General features: G+C 38.4%; 1 protein-coding gene across 3 annotated transcripts in view; it reads right to left on the bottom strand.

Moving 5' to 3' along the window:
* Window positions 1-20,300, bottom strand: part of LGR5 (leucine rich repeat containing G protein-coupled receptor 5) — a 120,967-nt gene that overhangs the window by 46,282 nt on the left and 54,385 nt on the right. For 2 of the 3 annotated variants that reach the window (XM_068560522.1, XM_068560524.1), the window contains exons 2-3: window positions 16,428-16,499; window positions 1,748-1,819 (exon numbers count right to left, since the gene is read on the bottom strand). In XM_068560522.1, the coding sequence (XP_068416623.1) occupies window positions 1,748-1,819; window positions 16,428-16,499 (144 nt within the window). The remainder of the gene's footprint in view (window positions 1-1,747; window positions 1,820-16,427; window positions 16,500-20,300) is intronic. The other variant, XM_068560523.1, reaches the window with a different exon arrangement.

The following is a 20,300-nucleotide window of genomic DNA, read 5'->3' as shown; positions in this document are numbered from 1 at the left end:
GACCAGGACCTTTTCTCTCTCTCCAGGCTCTTCTCCAGATAATCTCCACCTTCTCCTGCACGCTCAAGTACCACCTGCGTAGGGCTGTCTGTTCATCCCAGGTTCCTCCTGCCTCTGTGTCTCTATGTATAGTGTCCCCTCAGTCGGCTACCTTATGTGGATGGTTGGTTCAAGGTTTGGCTTCTAGGTCAACTCTTTGGAGAAACATCTCTCCTAGGAAGTCGAATTTGAACCATCAGACTGGACAAAGTTCTTCCCAACCTCTGTAGTTCCACAGAATCAGAGTGATCTGTTCATCTGTCTTGGTCACATTCTCTTGATCCCACAATCTACCACTAGATTATAAGCTCTTCTAGGGCATGGCCATACTTATTGATCTTTGTCTTTCCAGCAATAATTTGTTCAATGCCACTTTGAGTGGTGTGTGTGCATACATGTGCACGTGCACACACACACACACACAGTCTAGTTCAGTATATCCAATATACATTTTGTCCAGTGAATTAAAATAATTCATTCCAATATAATTTATTTAACAAGTTTCCAAAATACTCAGTGGTACCTATCTCGACACAGGGAAAACATCTTAGGTGTCTCATCTAAACTTGATTTACGTGATGCATTTTGAATGGTTCCAAATATTTTGCTGGATTCGTGGAAATATAGGCACATTAGAACTGGTGCTACCGCCTAGAATTTCACCACATAATGGATTAACATTAGGATTTGGAAGTATGACAACTTAAAAATATTGCTACCTAATAGTAAAAATAACTCAAGGGTAGGGAGATCAAACCCAATCACCTAAGTAGACCAAGACCAAATAACAGTTCTGCTTTTGAATTTACCTTTTAACAAAACATTAAATTTAAATAAAATTGCTTTTTAAAATAGCCTATGTATCCCTCAGGTCAATGAAATGCAATTTCTATTAAGCAGAAATACATCAAATGCCTTTTTAGAGTTTATAACTTTTATCTCAAAGGAGATAAAATCAGGTTGTTCTCCCTGAGATAAAACTTTCCTGGTATGAATTTCAACTTGTGTTATCTATTTTCTCTACCAAGGTCCCTTTCTTTTCTACAAAGAATAAACTGAAAGAAAATTAAACAATGGGTACTAGAAGAAGGAGGTATCAGTAATAATGAGTTTTCTGATAGAAAATTAGGAAGTTGGACATTAAATAGTAAGAAAGCCCATTTTTTACAAGTCTCAATGAATTAACATTTCTCAATTAAACAACTACTCATTGTATCTACTATGCACTAGGCTTTTCTACATCTATTCACAAGTGGAACATAAACTTGATTTTTTTTTTTTACCTGATCCTTATTCAGTGCATCACAAGGAAACAAATTCTGCAAATGGTTTGAGGCTGTGATCTCATTATGTCAGCATAATAGTGATTTATTCACTTGAATCAAAATGACTCAGAAAACTCCCCCCAACTTCATAGCACAAAAGGAAAGGGAAATATGCTTTCACAAGTTTGAGTTGATAAGTTGGTTATTTAGGGGCAAACAAAGTTTTGACATTAAGGTTAGAAAAGGAGAGATGAAGTTTTTTCACCCACAAATCCAGCCAGGTATCACATGTTTCTATGGTATCAAGGAAGGCAGACTGGAATTTAGATGAATTATCCCATGACTCTAAATAGTTTATTGGAGGAACTCAATCTTTACAAGTTAATTAGCATCCACTTGACACTAAAATCAGAATTATAACAAACAATACCCGGTTTACTTACAGAACTTTAAGACTGTAAAGGCCAGCAAATGCTCCCTTGGGAATGTATGTCAAAGCGTTTCCGGCAAGACGTCTGCGGGTTTCAAGGGAGAGGAGAGAGAGTAAGCATAGCTCTCTTCATGTGGAATTCATTTAGTTGTTAAAAATGCAATACAATTATGTGCAGACCACGAATGCCAAAAGCAACTCTAAAGAACCTTGTTTTGTTATATTTTGCAAAAAATTTCTTTAAATCTCTAATCAAAAAGCTGGCAAAAGAAGGGCCTAAGAAGAAATATAATAAATTACCTATTTTACAATAAATCACTTAATAGCTTACACTATGTATATAAAACTCTCTATCCGTTCATCTGTTGATGGACATTTAGGTTGTTTTCATGTCTTGGCTACTGTATATAGTGCTGCAATGAACACTGGGGTGCATGTATCTTTTCGAATTATGGTTTTCTCCGGATATATGCCAAGGAGTAGAATTGCTGGATCATATGGTAGTTCTATTTTTAGTTTTTTAAGGAAACTCCATACTGTTCAAAACAGAAACAGACTCACAGACATAGAAAACAGACTTATGGTTACCAAAGGGGAAAGGTGGGGGGGGAGGGATAAATGAGGAATTTGGGATTAACACATACACACTACTATATATAAAATAGATAACCAACACGGATCTACTGTATAGCACAGGGAACTCTACTCAATATTCTGTAATAACCTATAGGGGAAAAGAATCTGAAAGAGAATGGATATACGTATATGTATAACTGAATCATTTTGCTGTACACCTGAAACTAACACAACATTGTAAATCAGCTATACTCCAATATTTTAAAAAATTAAAAAAATAAAACTGTCCTTTAAAAATTTTTTTTTATACAAAAAGTAGGCAAGGGAATAGAGAGGGAGCCATGGGCGGTGGTTGTGAGGGCAATGGGCTATTATTTACAGGTACGACGGTTGATGGTGGGGGAAACCTCTCTGCTGAGAGGGCATTTCAGCAGAGGACTGAGCCATGCAGGGACCTATGTGAAAGGAACAGTGGTACAAAAGTCCTGAGGGGGGAGTGTGCCTGGCGTGGTCCAGAAACTGCAAGAAGACCAACATGGCTGGAGTGGAATGACCAAGGGGAGAGTGACAGCAGGTGAGCTTGGAGCAGTGTCCAGAGTCACTCCACACAGGGCTCTGGAGACCACAGTAGGGACTTTGAGCAGGGGAGTGATGTGATCAGTTCTGTGTTTTAAAAGGGTCCTTCTGACAGGACCCTTTTGTTTTTCAAAAAAATTTATTTATTTATCTATTCATTTATTTATTTTTGGCTGCGTTGCGTCTTCATTGCTGTGCGTGGGCTTTCTTTAGTTGCGGTGAGCAGGGGCTACTCTTCGTTGTGGTGCGTGGGCTTCTCATTGCAGTGGCTTCTCTTGTTGTGGAGCACGGGGTCTAGGCATGCTGGCTTCAGTAGTTGTGGCTCGTGGGCTCAGTAGTTGTGGCGCACAAGCTTCGGTGCTCTGCGGCATGTGGGATCTTCCCGGACCAGGGCTCAAACCTGTGTCCCCTGAGTTGGCAGGCGGATTCTTAACCACTGTGCCACCAGGGAAGTCCCTGACAGGACCCTTTTAAAGGGGGAATAGACTTTGGGGGCAAAAGTGGAAGCACAGGAGGTGACTGGAGCAGTTCAAACAGGAGCCGCTGGTGTAACACAGTTGTGGTGGAGAAGGTAAGTGGTGGAATATGGTGGAGAAGAAAGAAAAATCCCACCTGGCAAACCATTTGTGTCAAGGTGAAACGTAGGTAGCCAACATTTCATATTTATGGTTATATTCTATATAACCCACGTGCATTTGATTAGTTATCCAAAGTACTATACGTAAACTGAAGGACATGGTTTGCATAGGACCGTGCTATAAAACAGTTGCTTATTGAATTAAGACAGACTCAGACTTGGTTGACGATCACAGGTGGCTTAACTGATCAGACTAAACTGACCAGGAACTGTTATTTCAGCCAAAATGTCCTTAACTATCCTGTTCATAGTCATGACTTCAACAGTACATTTTTTGAGTTCTAGAACCTAGCCTGAAAATGCAGGCTTACCGACTCTTACTGCTGCTATGTGATCGAGTAGCTTGATGGTTTCTGAGTTATTGACTTTGGAAATGAAAAGGAGAAAGTAAAAACGTTCTATTTATTTATTTTATTAGTTTAAATTATTGTTAGAGTAAATACCTTTCTGTCACATTTCCTGAATCATAGCTCACTTCACATGAATTGTTTTTCTTTTCTGGTCAAGGACTTTCAGAGCCGCAGACTATATTCAGAACTAATCTGTATAACCACTGACCTGTGTTACCAGGGGAATTTGTCTTAAAACAAAGGAATTTATGATGGGCTATTAGTTATTTGTTGTGCTGGTGGAAGATATATCTCATTGTCCAAAACCACAATTTAAGGAAATTATTGCATCCTTCCCCTCATTTCTTTACCATGTGGGATGGTTTTAGCAGTTAAAAAATTAAATACATATAAACCATAGGGAAAAATGACTTTTATATAAATGAGTACACAAATAGTGAGAACTGCACACAAATCTTTCCTGTGAAGATTTGAACTAACAAATCTCTGGGCAACTATGTTCCAACCCTTGAGACCCACATACCATTTGGCTGGAAGGTTTTGTTTTTTGTTTTTCTCTCTGTTTCTAAAATTATTTCACAGAAATGTCTCTTTCATCATCTTCATTTCTATAATAAGATACAACTTAATAGGAAAAACTTTTATATCTTTTTATATCATATAAAATTTTTTTTATCCTTAAAGATACTTCTTCATATAGAAGACTCAAATTGTCCTATCATTGCTAGTTTTACTGACTTAACTGCCATAAAAAGTAAAAAAAAAAAAAAAAAAAAAATCAGTAAGTTACAGTAGACACATTCCTCTTCAGATAAATCAAATAAGCAGAGGTTTGGGTGTTGTAACAACCAACTGAAATATTTTTGAGAATGTATGTTTCTTTGAATCTCTACAGTAATTTGAATCTCTAAAGGAATCCAAGGTATTTTTTGTTTGTTTTTGGTAGCTTCGTTTTGTAAAATGGCAGGATGAGAGCAAAGCACTCAGGTGTGGGCCCTGATTTCTCCTCTCTGGACATTGGTCTGGAGGGAAAGAGGTGAGTGAACAAAATGGGATGAGCACTGAGAGTGGAAGAGGTACTCGACCCTGTTCTCTGATTGGGACCCTCGGGAAGATTACTGTGCAGGGAACCACGGTCCAACATCGCTCCCCTTGGGTGAGTAGTATTTTCAGAGGTAAGTGAAAGGGCCTGGTGAGTTTTAATAGGCTTTCCAGGTCATGTCTTCCAAGAACCCATTTGTCTTTTAACTCTTAGTTTTTTTTTTCCTTTCCCTTTTTGGCTTACTTTTTTCTCACTATTAACTTGCAAGACTTCACACAAGTCATTTAACTTCTCTGGACCTTATTTCACTTATTATTATTATTTTTGGCCATGCTGTGCGGCTTGCGGGATCTTAGTTCCCCAACCAGGGATTGAACCCGGGCCACCACAGTGAAGGTGCTGAGTCCTAACTCTGGACTGCCAGGGAATTCCCTTATTTCACTTACTTTTAAAAAATGATAGGGTTCTTCCACTAAAGTCTTTTTCTGCCCTACAATTGTTTTCGTTACACGTGCATTTCCTCCTTACCTTCATTCTTTTCTCCCTTATCCTCCCTCCACCCATCTTTTTCTTCTTGTTTATTAAGATTTCTTTTTTACATGTCACCACCATTTTAAAATCACTTTCTCATACTTTATATCAGGAGGTAGATCAGAGGTTAGTATGCCCATATTTTGAAGATACAGACACCAAAGTTCAGAAAAGCTTTATGTAAAATGAGAAACATCATCTCTTTCCTGATTTCATGTAAGTGTAATCTAGCCCTTCCTTATGGAGCATGGAAGCTATCTAACCGCGGTGCTACTTAAATAATCAGAGCAAAATGAACTTGAATATGACAGTCCCTATGATTTAAAAGAAGACATTTCAGACTACTAAGCAATTTCATGCTGGCTTCTAGTAATTACCGCTTTACTTTCCAACTTTTACAAAGTACATGAGATCTAGAGGGCACGCATTCTATACATGTTAAATTAATCTGTACCAGAAATTTGGTAAGGGCTAACATCAGGCTTAACGGTAGTAGTTTTCCCCTTTTTCCCATTCTTAAGATCTGCCTGTTTCCAGTTTTCTGGTACTATTTTCTGTCTCGTGGTTTCCAATATTAATTTCAGTGGCTCTGTTCCTATTTCTGAATTTCTTTTCACTCTTCTGATTTATAATTACCTGAATAATTGTAGTTAAACTATCACTTAAACATCAAATTTCTGAAACGTCAAAATGTTCCCACTTGAAGAAAAATTCTCCTAAAATAAAGTTAGCATAAACCACACTAATATTGTAATTAGTGACTTTCAAAAGACAAAGTGATGAGAGCAAATATACTAGTCCATTCAGATTGACTATTCATAATTCAATTCAATTGACTAAAGCTTGGCTCTGGGTTCCTGCATACGGGAGCCAAGAGTCTGGGTCACTGAAGTGTTAGACACAAATAGGTTGAAACTCATAGTCTAATGTAACCTCTTAATCTTGCCTCTACTGGCAGTAATGCATCATCACTGTAACTGACTAAGTTCACCATGGTAGGTTTTCTTTCATAAGATGCCTGTGCTAGTTGGAAGGGCCCAGATACTTAGCGTTTAACCCTGTGACATTCATCTTTGGTAAGGTTTGCTGAAGCCTATTCAGCAGGCTTGAATACAAGGATTATGACAATCCACAGATCTTTTCAGTGTAGAAAAAAGTGTCTTTCTTAATAAGCAAGAAATTGCGATTTTAAAACACCCTTTCTCCCCCAATAAGTTAAGCATATCTAATTGGTCAAATCCAGCCCCAAATCATTCCTTCTTAAACTGTGTATTTATGAACTGCCCATTTTGTTTTCGTTATTACATAAGATCAAAAACATCAGATTTCAATGTTTAAGGGCTAAGACCACTGGCCTGAATAAGTGAACTCTTCACGTCAACAGGGAGATCCTTTAGTGGTTATACGGCCCTATGGTTTCTTCAACCACAGACTAATGAAGTTCAATTTTCAACTCCTTTGTGAAGTACTCCTAATTACCTCAGTCCACAGTCAACTTTCCTCTAGGTTATATTCTATACAATGCTGTCTATAAAGGTTCATTTTCTACCATTTTATATGTAGTCTACTTGATTTGATTATAGGCTCCTACGGTCAAGAATCTTATTGCCTGCCTAGAGCAGGGAGCTGAATTAATATGTATTGATGGATCATTTGATCTTGTTTCCAAAGACAGTTGGCCATAGTGCTAGAGTTGCTTCAGGTCTGGCTTAACTATTGCAAGATCGCTGGCTAGCCAATACATAAACAGGTCAGAAACAGCTGAAGAATATTTCTTCTTCATTATGCATCAAATTTAAACTCAGCAATTTATTTGAGCACTTTCAATATGCCATGTACAGTCCTTTGGGTCACAAAAATAGTATGTACTTTTTGTAAAACAACTTACAAGTTCTAGGCACAATGTGAAGTACTTTATATACATTGTGTTATCTAGTTATTTTAAAAATCACATTAAACAAGTGACATGATTATTCATTCCCCTTCTACAAGGAAACTGGGCCTATTTGCTCATGCTTACGTAGAAAAGTTTACACAAGAGAATTTGGTTCAACCATAGCATTTGGGCTCCAATATTTGAGGTTTTAAACATAACTTTGGTCAAAAGTAGGTTGGTTTGGAGCTTGGGTTGATCAGGAGCAACCAATCTGAAACAGGAAAAACCCAAGGACGCAAATGTCTGCATCACTTGAGGTACCGGCCATAAGAAAACCGTTGCTCACTGCCTCTTTTTTTTTTTTTTTTTTTAATATTATTTTACAATCTACTTTTTATTTTTAAATTTTTATTTATTTATTTATTTTTATTTTTGGCTGCATTGGGTCTTTGTTGCTGCACGTGGGCTTTCTCTAGTTGCGGCGAGCGGGGGCTACTCTTCGTTGCGGTGTGCAGGCTCTAGGCGCGCAGGCTTCAGTAGTTGTGGCACGTGGGCTCAGTAGTGTGGTTTGCGGGCCCTAGAGCGCAGGCTCAGTAGTTGCAGTGCACGGGCTTAGTTGCTCCACGGCATGTGGGATCTTCCCAGACCAGGGCTTGAACCCGTGTCCCCTGCATTGGCAGGTGGATCCTTAACCACTGTGCCATCATGGAAGCCCTGCTCACTGCCTCTTATTCAAAATCCTCCCATTGCCTTCTGGATCCTGTACAATCTTTCTGCTCTCATGACTATGGCTGGTTGTTTCCCTCTCTTCTTTCTAGCCCCTCTTTTTTTTTTGGAGTATAGTTGATTTACAATATTGTGTTAGTTTCAGATGTATAGCAAAGTGATTCAGTTATACGTATACATGCATATATATCACATATACATTCTTTTCAGGTTCTTTTCCCTTATAGGTTATTACAAAATATTGACTATAGTTCCCTGTGCTATACAGTAGGTCCTTATTGGTTATCTATTTTATATATAGTAGTGTGTATCTGTTAATCCCAAACTCCTAATTTATCCCTCTCCCCCCTTTCCCCTGTGGTAACCACAAGTTTGTTTTCTATGTCTGTGAGTCTATTTCTGTTTTGTATATAAGTTCGTTTGTATCGTTTTTTAAGGTTCCACATATAAGTGATACTATATGATATTTGTCTTTCTCTGTGTTCGCCCCTCTTTTAATGCTCATCCTCCAAACACAGATGTTCTTCAAGTTTCTGTCCTCACACCTGTCGTTTTTTCCTTTATCTAGTGGCACTCAAAGTTTAGTGTGCATTGCCATTGCCTTAGGAGTCATCAAAAATTCAGATCCCCAGGCAGGCCCCAACTCAGGTTTAGTGACTTAGAGTTTCTGGGGGAAACGACTCAGGAGTCTGCATTTTAATAAGCGGCCCAGGTGATTTTAATATGGGTAGAGACCCATACTGGGAAACAGAGCCTCTACCCTCTCTCAAAGTCCTCATCTGCTCCAGCACCTTCCGCAATCACCTCTTTGTAAACAACTTTCCAATCATTATCTCTAGAACAGAATCATCACACTCCAGACTCACATTCCAACTTTGTTAGTGACATTCCCATTTGGATGTCCTGCTGGCACCTTGCACTTAGTAAACCCAGAACCAGACATCCTCTTGCCTCCAAAATATCAGTTATTCCCCTTGAATTCCCTGTTTCTATTGACAGTGCCTCACCTGTCTCCTAGCACCTAATGTTATAACCTTACTCAGAGTCATCTTGCACCTTCAGACTTCCTTTCAGTCCCTAGATCCAGTCAGCGATGAGTGCCTGACTCTCTTCCTCTGCTGTAAAGCTTCCATATATCCCAGTGGGTCTCAGCCCCCAGTAGAGCTTTAAAAGAATGATGTCTGGGTCTCCACTGAGACCCATTAAATCAGAATCTCTGGAAATAGGCTGAGGTAATTAGTAGTTTTAAAAATTTTCTGGGTGATTCTAATGCCTATGCAAGGTGGGAAACTCTGAAATAGTCCTCACGGTTTCATACTGATAAGATCACCTAGAGACCTTCATGGTCTCCATCCCTGGAGACAATGATTCAATTGTTAATTATTGGGAGAATCAGGAGAGGTGATTAGTCAACAAATTTGAACAGTTATCCAGAGGAGACAGTAAGAACCTGAACTAGGTGGTGATGAAACAGAGTGAACAAATGGGAAAGACAATGCGGAATTATGAGCTTTAAGACTTGGAAACTGGCTGATACAGGAGGTGAGAAAGAATGACAGATGCAAAAGCAGTGACAGACACAGTGATCATAAGTTTGGATAATAAGAATGTTGATGGTGAGAAGCAAAGGCAGGAGAAAAATCTTGTTGTGGAGGATGGTGTGTGTGTTCATGAATGAATCTGGTTCTGCACTTGCTGAGTTTTAAAGTATTGGTGGGGTAGGTGGAGGATTCTCAGTGTGGTCCCTAGATTTGCAGTATTGGTATCACCAGAGAATTTGTTATAAATGCAAATTCTTGACATCCTCCCCTTCCACCTTCAACCTGCTGAAGAAACTCTGTGGCGGGGTCCAGCAATGGGAGGTTTCACAAGCACTGTAGGCGATTCTGATGTCACTAAAATTCGAGAACAACTGGCCTGGAGTAGCAGCCCTTAAACTTCATCATGCATCAGAATCACCAGGAGAGCTTGTTAAAGGAGTGTCCTGAGCTCAGAGTTTCTGATTCATTAGGTTGGGGTGGGGCACATGGGTTGGGGTTTGCATTTCTCACAAGCTCATGTGTGTTGCCAGTGCTGCTGGTTCAGGGACCACACTTTGAGAACCACTGGTCTAGCAGTCAAAGACAAAAGAGATCTCAACTAGAAATATGGATTTGGGGGTCATCTACACAACAGAGGTAGTTCAAATCTTGACTTTCTTTCCCAGACAACGGTAGTTGTCTCCTAATGAGTTTGTAGCCTCCTAACAGGTCTCTCTGCTTCCGTAATACCCCAATCTATTTTGCATACAAAAATCAGAGAAATCTTTATAAATCATAAGCCCTATTTATTGCACTAGCTGCATACAATCCTCCACGGCTTCCCATTGCTCTTATTTGAATTCTATACATAGCCTGATGGTTCCTGCATGATCTGGCCTCTGCCTTTCTCTGCAGCCCCATCCCCTGTCACCTCCCCTCCCTCTCACTCTGCTCTGGCCACCCTGATCTTCTTTCAGATCCACAAACATATCACTTTCTTTCCTACCTAAGGGCCTCTGCTCACACTATTCCCCTACCAGATACACTCTACCCTAGCTCTGCAGACCCCCAACTGCCCCTCATCCTCCTGATCTCAGTTCAGATGTCAGCTTCTTTGAGACACTTTCCCTCCTTGTCATCCCTTGTTATTTATTCTCTACTTAACCATGTTTGTGTTCTTTATCACCCTTGTCATAATCAGCAAATATCATCTGTGTTTGTTTCCTTGCTTATCATCTGTCTCCCCCTCTAGATTGTAAGTTCCCCTGGAGTGGGGACTTGTTGACTGAATGAATGAAACGTAGCAAGTCATTTTCATTCTTATGTCCCCACTGGCTAAATAAATACACGTTGAATGAATAACTGAAGAGAACTGAGAAAGGAGGCAATCTAGGGAATGTCTATACGTTACAGGAGTTAGCGGTAGAGGAGAAAAGAAGGCTAAGGAGAAAAAGAAGAGGAGGCAGAGAGGTAGGGCACTTTAAGAACAGTGCCCTAATCGCCATTACAATTGTATATATTATATGTGTGTGTGTGTGTGTATATATATATATATATATATAATATATACACACATGCACACACAAACACATGCACATACACACACATATATACATATACATATATATATACACACACATATATGTAGATACACACACATATATATACATACACACATATATGTAGATACACATACATACACAAGGACAGATATCTAAATCTCTATATCCAGCTGTATGAATAGACATTTGGAAGAGAACATAAAATAACACTAGAGAAAAAAAAGTTTCAAAGAGGCAGCATTTTTTCTTTTCTTATACTTTAAATTAATTCTTTAAAAAATTTTAATACAGATTTTAAAGGTAAAGAGGCAGCATTTATAATCAATTACCAGATCTATGAAAAGGAGAGACAGAGCACTCTGACAAGGCCAAGGGTCAGGGAGATTATTTATGGGCAAGAAGGTGTTTTCATTTCACTAACACAATCCAATAGGTGAATTAGAGTTTACCAAAGTTCTTTCATCATCAATTCATTTGATCCTCAGACAAAAATCTCAAAAGACAGGCAGGACAGCTCTCACTGTTTTTAGCAACATGGTGAGGAAGTAGAAGTAACAAGCATAGACTGTACTTTCAGGAAGTTTGGTGGTATTTCTCATTACTAATTTCATCTGAAATAATAGATATCTACTATTTATATAGAGATTCTTTAAGGCCAACCATAATATGAGCAAACAGTTCCAGGGAACAATAGTAACTTAAAAACAAACCTCCCTAGAGCATCTCAGGTTTCCTTCGTAAATCGAGTATTTGATTCCAATAGCATTAGAATCTGGGAAGATTTTAAGATAGTACTGGGAAACAAAGGCCTTTAACTTAGACTGTTTAAAATGGTAACAATTCATTTTTCCCTCTGGTTTAATCAAGCTACCAATCTAAGTTTAAAGGAACTTGTACATGTCAGCATTAGGCACGATCTTTTAGTTCCTAACATCTGAACCACACTCTGATGGACCAAATGTAGGATTTATTATTTGTCCAAATAGCAAACATCAACATGAAGTCCTTAGTAGAACTGAGAAACAGAACTGGGAGAGAGATTGTTGGCGAGAAATGCAATTATTGCTCAGGATGTTCAAACTTGGTAAAAACTACCTGCACTGGTTGCCTATATCCGTTCAACCTCATGGCTGGAAACAGTTTTTCCTTCACAAATCCTGGATCCCTGGGATTACTCCAAAATCAAGCTCATGAAACAGGAAAGAAGGAAGTGAGAATCCTCTTGAAAGTGTTTTCATTTCGCTAACACAACTCAATATGTAAATTATAGTTTACCAAAGTTCTTTCATCATCATTTCATTTGATCCTCAGAATCTCAAAACAGGCAAGGGCGGCTTTCACCATCATGCCCTGAGGCCCAGGGAGGTCAAGTGGATTATCAGCTAGTAAGTGGCAGAGTCAGGACAGGAGTCCTGGGCTTGCTTCTGCTTCTGCTTCTAGGTACTGTGTTCTCCTCTCTACACAGCACACAGCCTAACCACACTCAGATTTTTTTTTTTTTTTTTTAGGAAAAAGGCTCTCTCTCTTCCTTGTGCTATCACGTTGCACCAGCAGGGCGTTTGGCCTGTGCATGCCTGGTCACCTTGCGGAGTCATAAAACATAAATAACAAATAACACACAAGACCTGAACGTACCAAGACATGTGACACAGGTAGTAAGTGTTCCAGAATGTCAGGAGGAAGAGAAGAAGACCATTAATCGTGATGGCTTTAATTCTTCTTAAATATTTGCTTCACATAGTCACTTTCTCCAGGGTTACAATATATTTAAAAAATACATTAGTGATACCTCTAGGGCTTTATTGATTCTTAGAGGATTTTGAAATACGGCACCAGTGATGGATGAGAGATGAATCATGACTGTCTGCACAGCTTATGACATAGATGGTTTAAACTAGGGAGATGATAATTGGGCAATTAGAGCTAAGGGGAAGAGTGGTAACTTGGCTTCATTAATAGTGTTTTTTAAAAATTGAGTTTTGTGGTGGGAATTTTATTAATATCATTGAGAATATCAGTAGCAGGTTCTGAATGAATGGATAAAGAATAAAGCATAGAGATGAGCTGAGTAAACTGAACAAAAGAATACTTTCAGAACAGTTTAACATTTTAACAGTTTGTCATAACAAAAGATACACACACAACAGCAACAGATACAATAACAGATGTAATACACACAATAACAGATATCTAAATGTCTGTTTCTAGCTGTATGAATGGTCATCTATTAGTTCATTTATTTATTATTAGGTTATTTATTTATTATAATATCTTATGGAAAAACCCGGATGAACTTTTTGGCCAACCCAATAGAATACTATATAAAACATGCTACTTAAGTATATTTATGCATATGTAAAAATGATAACTAAGGTTTTGTTCCTGTTGAGTAATGTGAAATTGGTGAAATTCTGCACCTGAAAATTATGATGATACTTTTCTCAGAGCCAATATATATGAGGGTAGTGAATGAATAACCTGAATATCCAATCTCTCCCTGCTGGGTAGACAGCTCTTTCTTGCTTTCTGTCTCACTCTCTCTTTTTCACTCCCTCACATATTCCCAGACACAGACAGATGAACACACCTATCATTACAAAGCTCAGTTTAACAAGAGTTTAAAGTGTTCAGCTGTGCAAACCACTATACTAGGTACTATCGGGGAAAAGAAAAGCACAGATGAATGAAGTACAATTCCAAAGCCTCCTTCTGCTTTCTGAGTATGGCTTTGAAAGTGAATTTGAATCTTAGTTCTGACACTTATGTACTCCATTATCTTGGGTAAGTTCCTTGTTTTCTCTGTACTTTTAATTTTTTTTATAATCTTGAAGTGAGAATAATAATAATATCTACTTTTATGGGGTTGTTAAGAGGATTCAGTGGGATAATGTGTGCAAAACATTTTGAACAGTGCCTGTCACAGAGTAAGCTATTACTGTTGTCATTATAATTATATTATTATTTCAAAGATCTTATACTCCAGAAGAGAATACAGACTTAAACATAGCTGAGTCTAATGGAAACAATCAGCACATAACAAAGGCATGATCAAAATGCTCTGCTAAATGGGTGTGTGTGTTTAAACCCACAACACCCTAAATTTAGCCTTGGGAAGAAAGGAACAGACCAAGCAGAGTTGATCATTTTTCCAGGTTCTATAAATATTATCCCCTTTTGCCACTAAATGAATAATGATGCCTTCAAAACATCAGTTAGATGCAGCACAGAATTATATATGGGAAAGTGGTCTTGCTTTTAAATTCAGCAAGTTGGCCAGCTCAGCAGAGGGAATTTCAGAACAGAAGGAGAAAATGGAACGAATAGTCTTTAAAGGGTCCCATCTACTTCTGAAATTCTATGATTCCATGGTCAAGATACTTGATGGAGTGTCCAGAGGCATAAAAATAAGGTAATTTGTAAAAATAGGCTTTTCAAATGGTAGTTCCCTCCCCTTCTTTCCTCTGTTTTTTCTCTCGATTATCTTTTGAAGAACTGGTCTTGGATGAAAATTAACATTCACCTCATGAAGAAAGAGGAGTTATTCTGAATGAATTGGGTCACCAAGGGAGGAACTCTATTAAACAAAATCCTTGGGGAAGTGAATTATTTATTGATTTGGTTTGTGGTCTAAAGCTGAGGTGTATGTTGAAGGAGAATGGAAGCCTTTTGCCATTGCATATTATAAGGAAATTAAAGAGAAAAGCACTGGGAATGCATATTTTAGAAATATGGGGGTAAACAGGACTAAGTATTGTATATTAATTATGGTGAGAGAGGGCAGATGAGAAGAATGTAAACAAGAAAAAAATGCTGATGTTTGAAATTTACTAAAAATAATCTAAACATATTGGCTAATGTCAACTAAATCTGTTACTTTTTTCTAAGGTGGTGAACAAGTATAAGAAGCTCCTTTTACATGTTTTGCTTTCTCATTAGTTGATTCATTCATTCATCAAAAATGTATTGATTATTCATTACATACCAGCCAAGACTAGGACAGACATGGTCCCAGTCCTGATGAGGGTTAATTTTTTAGCAAGAGAAATGGCCAGAGAGAAAAGAGAAGAGGAAAAAGAGGAGCCTGGACAACCCAAAGTGAAAATCCATTTTTTGAATAATAAAAACTTGCTGTGTAATCTAGTAATCTAAGCTTTTTTTTACCATACTCCATGATAACAATCTGGGCATGTTCAGCTGATTTCAGTAGTAAAATAAGAACATTTGTGAGAAAGCTAACGCCATCAAAAATAAATATAGATCCAACTCTAAAGGGGAGAAAGTTGAGAATATTATCCTCTTGAAAAAAAATGATCAACGTAGTGTAATTTGGTTGTGATGGATGGTTCTTTTCACCTCCCAAGGTGGATCGTGCAGTGCATCAACAATTTAAATTACTCCCCAGATTGGACCCTGACTCTAGGAATTATAAAGGGGTACTTTCAAAAGAGGTCATTGTCTAAACAATTCCTTTAACCAACAGTCAGAGGATTGATTTAGCTGATGGTGCCAAACCTTCTTCATGAAGACTATGACGACGGTGCATCCCTCCCCTAAGTCCCCGTCCCTCGAAAGAGTTAAGAGGATCAAATGAATTTTTAAATGCAGATTTTGGTTTATAGAGTTCTTTTTCATCTTCTGGAAAGTGATTACCAGACTTAATCAGGATTCCTCTGTGTATCATTAGCTAATTTTAGCTTCCTCCTTTTTAAAAAAATTGAATTTTAGTTTTTTACAGTGAGTTTGGGAGAGACCAGTTTTAAGTCCTCTGTGGATTTCATGGTTTTCGGTTCAAGCCTTCATGGAAGCTCAATTTAAAAGTAGGAAAACAGTAATTAAAAGTGATTAAGACAAGAGGTTTTGGTGCTATGAAATGAGGACTCAATTCTCCCTGTCATAAGCCAAACCAAGAGGCAATTTTTGGTTTTGATTATGGCTTTACTTGCAATTTTAATAAACATGAACCAGTATTCAAACTTCTAATATCCTGCTGCTTAACTATTTCCAAAGAGCTATCCAGCTCTTTTAAACAGCTTTTGTTTTAAACTTTTAATTTGTTTGGCTCAGCCGCACCTTAGAAAGTTGTAGCTTCATGGTAAACCCTTTTATAAGTTGATTTCCAGAATCCTAACCGATTCTTGCTTTTCCCCTCCCAGCTAAGTGTTTCCTCATGTGCCCAAATCGTTGGTGCTGACAGCTTTCCTGCCTTGTTTTATCTTGTTCCCACAGTAAGGACGAGAGACAAATACAAGAACGTGTCCAGCGTTGACTGGATGCGGCACGACTCCGCTGATACTTACAGCTCCTCCAGGAAGCGGAGACCGTGCAGAGGATTCGGGGGAAGCTGACTGATGTTGTTCATACTCAGGTCTCTGGAGAGGAAGAGAGGCAGTGTGTGAGGAGCGGCGTCTGCCACCACAAGGCAGTCCAGCTGTTCAGTTCACACATTTGCAAGCAATACAGCCAAAGGAACTCGTTCTGTTGCTTGACAAATGAATCGCTCTTTTGCACGTTAAATATATTCCTTTCCTCCCATGCCCCCCCCTCAACATCATGGGCTCTCAATCAAATCAGAGACCCTAGGAGGAGCTGATATGGAATTCAAAATGATCTAGACCATTCATGGGCACAGTTGTAATTCTTCATGTTTAAAATGACCAGAGTAGACCAGCAAAGGGAACAGACATAACTCAACCACCCTAGACATAACTCAACGTCGGGTCCTGCTTTAAATTTTGTGGCAAAGAGAAATGTCTTCACCATGCAACTCTGGAAGTCCTGTTTCTCTGGGACTATAAGCACCTTGTAAAAACAAATGTTTTGATTCAAAGAAACTTAAAAAAACAAAACAAAACAAGACAAAAAGCCTATTCCCTCCTTCGAACATGTTCCTTTTGCAGGTTCTCGGATTGCATTAAATAAGTGAAATGAACCATAAAACAAGGGTGTAATGCGATCCTGCTCTGTAGCACACTTCCTGCTGGGCCTGCACAGTAGTTCCTGGCACAGGAAACAACAAGCCACTTTGGGCACAACTCAATCAATTTTTGTTTTAAGCGAAACTCCGTGTAATTAGATTTTATTGTTTTTACTTTTCTATTTCTTTACTGTCTCCCACATAATCCTACAGCATCACTGGTATATGCTGTCTGCATCTCAGAGGCCAAAAGACCAACTGATAGGCAGAGTCTACTCAAGACCAACTAAGACCACATAACAGTCAGCTGAAGGTTGACTTAAAAAATGATGTGCTCAAACGCGAAGACTCAGAACTAATGCCATTATAATCTCAGAGCGGGTCTGCATACTTAAAATTTATGTTGAGATAAGATAAGGAGCTTATTTTTATTTATTATTTTTAAAAAATGATTCACTTGACATATAACATGGCATTAGCTTTAGCTGTACAACATAATGATATATGTATATATTGTGAAATGATTACCACAGTAAGTTTAGTTGACATTCATCACCACAGAGTTACAAAATTTGTTTTCTTGTGATGAGAATTTTTAATATTTACTCTCTTTAGCAACTTTCAAATATACAATATTGTATTATAACTGCAGTCACTATGCTGTACATTGCATCCCCAGGACTTATTTCTCGCATAACTGGAAATTTGTGTCTTTTGACCACCTATGCCAATTTCACCCAGGAGCTTTTATTTTATTTTTTTAACATCTTTATTGGAGTATAATTGCTTTACATTCTTGTGTTAGTTTCCGCTGTATAACAAAGTGAATCAGCTATACATATACATATATCCCCATATCCCCTCCCTCTTGCGTCTCCCTCCCACCCTCCCTATCCCACCGCTCTAGGTGGTCACAAAGCACCGAGCTGATCTCCCTGTGCTATGCAGCTGCTTCCCACTAGCTATCTATTTTACATTTGGTAGTGTATATATGTCCATGCCACTCTCTCACTTAGTCAGTCCCAGCTTACCCTTCCCCTTCCCATGTCCTCAAGTCCATTCTCTATGTCTGCGTCTTTATTCCTGTCCTGCCCCTAGGTTCTTCAGAACTTTTTTTTTTTTAGATTCCATATATATGTGTTATCATACGGTATTTGTTTTTCTCTTTCTGACTTACTTCACTCTGTATGACAGACTCTAGGTCCGTCCACCTCTACACATAGCTCAATTTCATTTCTTTTTATGACTGAGTAATATTCCATTGTATATATGTGCCACATCTTCTTTATCCATTTATCTGTCGATGGACACTTAGGTTGCTTCCACGTCCTGGCTATTGTAAATAGAGCTGCGATGAAACTTGTGGTACATGACTCTTTTTGAATTATGGTTTTCTCAGTGTATATGCCAAGTAGTGTCACCCAGGAGCTTTTAAAGAAATCTGGATTATTCTTGTTATTGAAGTGGCCACAACCATTGCACCTAACCAGCAGATTTCAGTATTGATAGCTTGATACCTTTATCAAATATTAACTTTTAATCAGTGGTGCCAAGAACTAAGGGATCATTCACTCTGTGCCTTTAAAAAGTCACGAGCATGTACAGGGAAGATAAAATATTTTGCTAAATGTTTTAGAGTATGGCAAACCCCCCAGAGTTATTAATTTTAGTATTTATTAATTTTAATTATTAATTTAAATATCATTGTTGGTAGACAATGATGTAGCTGAGTAAAATGCTATATTCTCAAGCTAAAACTAAACAATGCTAAAAATATAGACTAAAAAAATTTGTATTGTCCATATATTCAAAACCTGATTTTTTTTTCCTGGCACTGTTTAGCTACGAGAGCCAGATAATTGATTCCCAATTTTAGTTCCCTGCGCAGATATTTCTCTGAAGCAGCAAGGTTGTTTAGTTCACTGAACAGGCATATATTAAACTACACAATACAGTCTCTGGATTCCTTACAGTGACTATATAATCTCTGCAAAGACTTGACATTTATAAGGCATATTCACTTACTTTTAACTGATATCTCACTTATTTCCTAAAAGGACCGGGTGGTTTGCTTCTGGAGCATGTTTATTAGTAACTTAGATCAAACCAGTCTCAAGACAGCTGGTGTGGATAGCACTGACATTCCTCTCCTCTCGTATTTCCCTGTGTGATATGCAGATCAGTCTGGGACAAACACCGATCTTGTCTATTGCAGAAAGCTCTAAATAGAACAAGGAAATTTACGTTTAAGGAGATTCATAAGCACTGCGCATTATTTTACTATTTATTACCCTATTTCAGAAGTGAAGCTTACATCAGCATTCACTCTCAGGGTTCCCCCTGGAGCATTTTTATGCTGGAGCAGCAGAAAGGGTGCAGGCATTGTTAGTGTACAGTGTCTTGGGTTTGAATCCTGGCCTCCCCAGGTACTAGCTGCACGATCTTGGGAAAGTGAACCTCCCTGTTCAGGCTTCCTCGTATTTAAACAAGGGTGCTCCTACATTAATAGTTTCATACCCTATGATAGCTGTTTCCAGTCAGGAGGGAGAGCCTTAATTTGCTTCTTGAAAAGGAGAGTACCTCCCTTTCCCAACAGGAAATTAATCACTTCTCCCTGTTGCCTGACATTGTGGTTCCTCCCAGAAAATGAGCTCGTACATTCGGCCTTCCATAACCGTGGGTTTCGCGTCCCAGATTCAGAAAGCTGACTGTATTCATTGAACGACACCATTTTATATAAGGGACTTGAGCATCCTCAGCCTTTGGTATCCGCGGGGGCTCCTGGGACCAATCCCCCAGTCACACCGAGGGACGGCTGTATTGCTAAACCGACCCTTTACGACTTGTTTTCTAATATAGACTGTTTACTTTCTTTTTCTTTTTTTTTTTTTTAATTGAAGTATTGTTAATTTACAGTGTTGTGAAGGCGGTTTTCTTTTAAAGAGCTGCTAACAATGCAGATAAACCTATGGCACAAAATAACTTAATAATAACAATCTAAAGTAAAATGAAATAGACTTTTAAAACATGAATCCGAAGTGGGTAAGGTAAAAATTAGTCGCATTCACCTTTCCTCTTCTGTGTGCACCTTTTGCATTGACGTTCAAATGTAACACGGGTCTAGCTCAGTGCTTCCCAAGCTGTCCATGGTAAAAGACCAATGAAAAAAAAAGTTCTACTTTGCCGTGGACTTATATTTTTATAAAATTAATTAATAGAAAAGTGAAATAACACAACGATATACAAAATACAAGCC

Source organism: Eschrichtius robustus, chromosome 13, assembly GCF_028021215.1.
Source record: "Eschrichtius robustus isolate mEscRob2 chromosome 13, mEscRob2.pri, whole genome shotgun sequence".
Taxonomy (NCBI): Eukaryota; Metazoa; Chordata; class Mammalia; order Artiodactyla; family Eschrichtiidae; genus Eschrichtius; species Eschrichtius robustus.
The sequence above is the reverse complement of the archived record's forward strand: the minus strand, read 5'-3'. Positions and strand labels throughout refer to the sequence as shown.